Source organism: Trachymyrmex septentrionalis, unplaced genomic scaffold (genome assembly GCF_001594115.1).
Source record: "Trachymyrmex septentrionalis isolate Tsep2-gDNA-1 unplaced genomic scaffold, Tsep1.0 scaffold21, whole genome shotgun sequence".
Classification (NCBI taxonomy): domain Eukaryota; kingdom Metazoa; phylum Arthropoda; class Insecta; order Hymenoptera; family Formicidae; genus Trachymyrmex; species Trachymyrmex septentrionalis.
The window spans coordinates 810,291-815,217 of record NW_017305288.1 but is presented as its reverse complement, the minus strand read 5'-3'; the positions used below and the strand labels follow the sequence as shown (position 1 = coordinate 815,217).

Sequence of the window (4,927 nt, the reverse complement as noted above, 5' to 3'; positions counted from 1 at the left end):
TTTTTTTTTTTTTTTTTTTTTTTTTTTTTTTTTTTTCCGTTGCGCAGCGCCGTGGATACGCGCCGCGAGATCCAGCTTCGCAAGACTCGATCGAAATCGCGCCGAGAGAGAAATTCGATTTTTCGAAAAGCTCGAGTTAACAACATTCGCTTTGCGTCGCGACAGATCGGAAGAGGACGCGTGCGCCGGAGCTCCACGTTGATAGCGAGACGCTTTGATAAGAGGGAGCGGCAGGGGGAGAATAAGGAGAGAGAAATTTGATTGATAAGCGACACGATCGCGGATCAGCTGTGGCTCTACCGACTCGGTGCGTGGGTTTCTCGGAACGTTAATGACGAGGGGAAAAAAAAAAGAAAGAAAAAATACTTATATATTCGTAAACGCGCAGTCAGGATTTACGCTATCTCATCGTATCGATTTGAGATTTGTTTGTATTATCACCGGTCATCGTGTGAGTCATTTGTGTATGCATCGAGCGCCTCGATGGGTGTCTCCGTGTCGTCTGCTATCAATTGTTCTCGACGCCCCGTATCGCTCCCCCGTATTTGCCGATTTCGTTTTATTTTTCGACCAGTCGCCTGAGCTTTACACGTTCGCGCCCGCAAGATCCATCACGATCCAGCTATGTTTATTGCGCAATATTATCCACGCTGAAATACCGCAAACATTGTAACTATAGCAACGTCGTATCGCCGGACGCACTTTGGAAGTTCAAATTTTATTGCGTACGGTCGAAATGATCCATCTTCGATGGAGTCGAATGAGAGGAGAAGGCGAACTGCGCGGTTTTGCTATCGATGATCGATTGTTTTTGTCCCACGATTTGCTGCGAGATCCTTTTTTTTATAACTGACCTAGTAAACTTTTGTTTGTACTTGAGATGAATCAGATATATGTTTGAAATTTATCAGTAAGAAAAAAAATTGTTCATCTGATTAAACAATTTAATTTGTCTTTATTTCTTTTGGCGCACAATATGTGTAAGTCAAACATATTATATTTGAATTAAATTCATATATTCTCCAATGAAAGAAATAAAGCTAAGTAAGTTGATTTATGCCCGTTGTTATCAATGTAAGTTAACTTTAATTTCAACTCGATTTGCTCTTCATCTTTTTTCAACTCTTGGAACTAGAAAGAGATGAGCTAGTTGAACTAAGATTAAAATTAATTGATCGAAATGTGAACTTGAAGTGAACAGTTAATTTAATCAAATGAACAATTTTTTTCGCAGTAGCGAAAATGAGAAGTCCAGCTTTATTGCAGTTTAGTTTAGCAACAAAAACTAAGCCTATTATTTTCAAATGCACACACACACACACACACACACACACACACACGCAGCGAAAGACGTTAGAAAGAATCAAGTGTCTCATAAATATAAAAGTTGTACAATTTTTTGATCACCGACACTTCAGTTTATAAGAATCTGATAAGATAAAACCATTTGAAAATTAAATGTCGTAACGCGTTGTTAAGCGTGACTCATCTGTTGAACAGCTTGGGAATCTATTCCAATTGCAGTTAATGTACCGTTCAACTCTCGAGATTCTCTCGATATTTGCACCGTCTAAAATCTGTACAGACTTGAAAAAAGCGTTGATGTGTCAAAGCACAGAGTTAAATTTATAAAGAAAAGAAACATAATTCCGAAATGAAATGGGTGGATTTGCGCAGTAAACGTAAGTCTGCGTTCCTTACCTGCATCCAAGGCGCATCTCGGTGAACGATGGTACTCTGACGCGAGTACTCGACCGTAAAATGTTTTCCTGGAATTAAGCTAATGATAATGGTTTGTAGCTTTCGCTGCAGAAGCGCGCGCGTCTTTGGTGAGCGTAGCGTAAGGCGTCTCTGTGACCTGACGTTACCCTCCTTTTTTTTCTCTCTTTTCCAGGATGCATTCGCAGAAGATGAGCGGTACGCGACACAGGACTTCTACTATCTTGATGCGCTTGGAAATATTTTAATAGCGCCACGTCGTCAACTGTAGCGAGCGGTGAGAGACTGCGAATTATTGCACGGGCACAAAGTCCGACTCTGGGAAGTTGTCGCCCTGAAACTGAATAGCATCATCATTGCAACGACTACAAGAGAATCGTACGTTACATTGTCGTCATCGTCGTCATCGTCGTCATCGTCGTTATCGTTATTGTTGTGGTGAGACGTTTTCGTTTATGTTGCGAAAGGACACTTTGGGATACGCTTAAGAAGACGTCAAGTATGCTACGCTTCCTCAAACGTGGAAACGAAGTGAGTTAGATTTTTATTTTTGTGTTCTCTATAATTTCGTTCTGCTTTCTTTGAAACGAAATCTATTGAGAGTGTGTGGATGCCACGCGGCACTGCTCCAACGGCAGTTATCTATGTAGCTTAAAAAATGTTATGTAATTTTGCGTAACGCATAGATAACCCCGTTTGAACGTGCGATTAAAGGGCTTGGCACCATTAAGTTTTTTAAGAATTCTTCCGTTCTACATGAAACTTATTTGCAAAAAGTTGAAAGTAAAATATTATCTGGAATTATTTCTGAGCTGTTTATTTTTAAAATTTTGCATAACTCGTTGTTTCAGTCGTTTACTTTTTAAAATTTGTGCAATGAAACGCGACGAGGTATGATGCAATATTTCAATTTTTGCAGGAAATCGGTATCGCCTTGTGATAAACCATGGAAATTCATGATCGATAACATGGGAGATACAGTGGAAACAACGTAATAACGTGGCCGCGGATGATGGCAGGCCAATGATAAACTGTTTATTAAAATAAAAGAGGAAACAGTTAGGACAAAGAATCAAGTCGGAACAGTGTGACGCGACGGACGGTAAGGGAGGCAGCACAGAGCCGTAGTAATGGATGAATGGGAGTGAGCGCGGCGCACGGGAAGTGCAGGAGCGGCGGACGCGCACTTTGTGGCACGTCGTGGGAGCCTCTGGATGTGGAGGCCGCGGCACTGGCAGCGTCAGTGGCAGTGATGGCCCCTGCTCTGACGGAAGGTGGTCCTCAAAAGCCTGAAAACTTGCTCCCTACCCTACCAGCCGCCAGCGGCTTTCTGTCTCCCGATCAGGCCACGCAGGTGTGCCAAAACCGTGAGATTCTGTCCAAGTTTGTGGTACCGGCGAACGTGCAACCGTCGAAGATCGACGAGCAGTGCTTGCATGGTATCTCAAAGGACCTCATACGCGATGTCATTAACTCCAAATACGCAAACAACCTCGATTCGCTATCCGCGTTTACGAATGCGTCCGACTTGATCGGATCGAGGAACGGTGCGGCGTGTTTGCAACAGCAGGCGGCGGCGCCGGCGGCGGCGGAGGCGGCGGCGGAGGCGGCGGAGGAGGAAGAAGAGGAGGACTTTGAGCGGCCGGTCACGCTGCCGGACGCCGGTCACGCCGAGGGGAAGGAGATCGACATTATAATGAACGACCCATCTATGGGTGATCAAACGAACAACATGGGTTTCTTGAAATCGAGCGTGGACTTGCCCCTAGTGGCTAATGAGACCGAAACGGAAGACAATAAGAATCTGGACGTCGATCAGATCATGGCCTTCGGTACCGATATCACAGCCGAGCAGTGCAACATGGCCAATGTCGCTGATATCGGGCACAACGTGGAGGAGATTTTACAGGTCATTAATTCGATAGAGGGCGCGGGGAGTACCGAGAACATTTCTACGGACAGTGGTGAACCAGTGCAAGGCACTGTCGACAGCGTGGAAATGTTTGCTATGCCCGAGGAAGGATTCGCGTCCTTCGAACGGGATTTACTTAACGACGTGGACGTTATGAGTCTTTGCAACGATAATATGAATATTACAGTGGACACGGTGGACCAGCAAAAGTCCAACAGTTTGAGATCGCAACAGGACATTGTGGCACAGAAACAATTCGAGAATGAAAGGAGATGCGCGTTTTTAATGAGAAGACTGAGGAAACTTCAAATGAGAATAATAGGCAGACATGTGGCGGAAGAGAATACCGGTGTTCTCGAATTAGCCCATCACGGAGTAAAAAAATATTTTCTACAAGAATTGGTTAATATTGGTTCGAAATCTAACGTAAGAAATTTTCCCGAGATTGGTGGTAGTTTGCATTCGTTCCTACAGAAAATTGAGAAAATGTGTGTTGCTCAGAGTAATAGTGTGAATCGTCAAAGAGTGTGTCGATACTTTGGTGGAGGGTCACGTGATAATGTGGGTGGTACATCTGGCAATAACGGTAATCGTCAGCCAGTATTTGGTACCCCTCAGGTTAAACTAAATGGTGAAGAAGTGGAAAATATGGCTGGATCTTTGTCCACGCAATTACATATTTTGGAATCTAATTTGGATTCGGACTGTACAGCATCTAGCAGTGGTGGAGAAAGTTGCGATGAAATGCAGACATTTAACAATTCACAACAACAACGTCTGTCCATGTAAGTTACGCTTAACCAAAGATTTAATATTAATATTAATTTTACATTAAGCACAAATGCATTTACACATTCTGCTTTTATCAATTTTGTGCAATTTATTAATTTTTCTTTTGTACTTGTTTAAGAAATATATATTATAAAATTATGTCGCTTTATGAGGAGAAAGAATATATAAAGAAATAGGTTATTTATTTAATTTGAATAGGTAAAAAGTACTCCAGATATTTCTGAATTATTACTTTGAACAATTGCAGTTTTTATGTATATTATGTAATGAACAATTATAACAAATCATTATAAATAATGGAATTCTATATGATTGTCAGAATAATTTAGTACAGTTTTTGTTACAAGTAATTTAATCCACAATATTTAATTTAGTATTATTATATTAGTATTATTAATTTAATATTATTTAATTTATATAATATTACTATTTCAACTATTCAATCTTTATTATTCAATTTTTTTCGTTAAATTGTAGTACAAAATCTAACTTAATTGTTTATTA

General features: G+C 41.2%; 1 protein-coding gene across 3 annotated transcripts in view; it reads left to right on the top strand.

Moving 5' to 3' along the window:
* The window catches only part of LOC108748081, an 11,823-nt gene that overhangs the window by 2,517 nt on the left and 4,379 nt on the right, over positions 1–4,927 (top strand). For all 3 annotated transcript variants that reach the window (XM_018486077.1, XM_018486078.1, XM_018486079.1), the window contains exons 2-3: positions 1,895–2,250; positions 2,639–4,416. In XM_018486077.1, coding sequence (XP_018341579.1) covers positions 2,858–4,416 — 1,559 coding nt within the window. In that variant the 5' untranslated portion in view covers positions 1,895–2,250; positions 2,639–2,857. The remainder of the gene's footprint in view (positions 1–1,894; positions 2,251–2,638; positions 4,417–4,927) is intronic.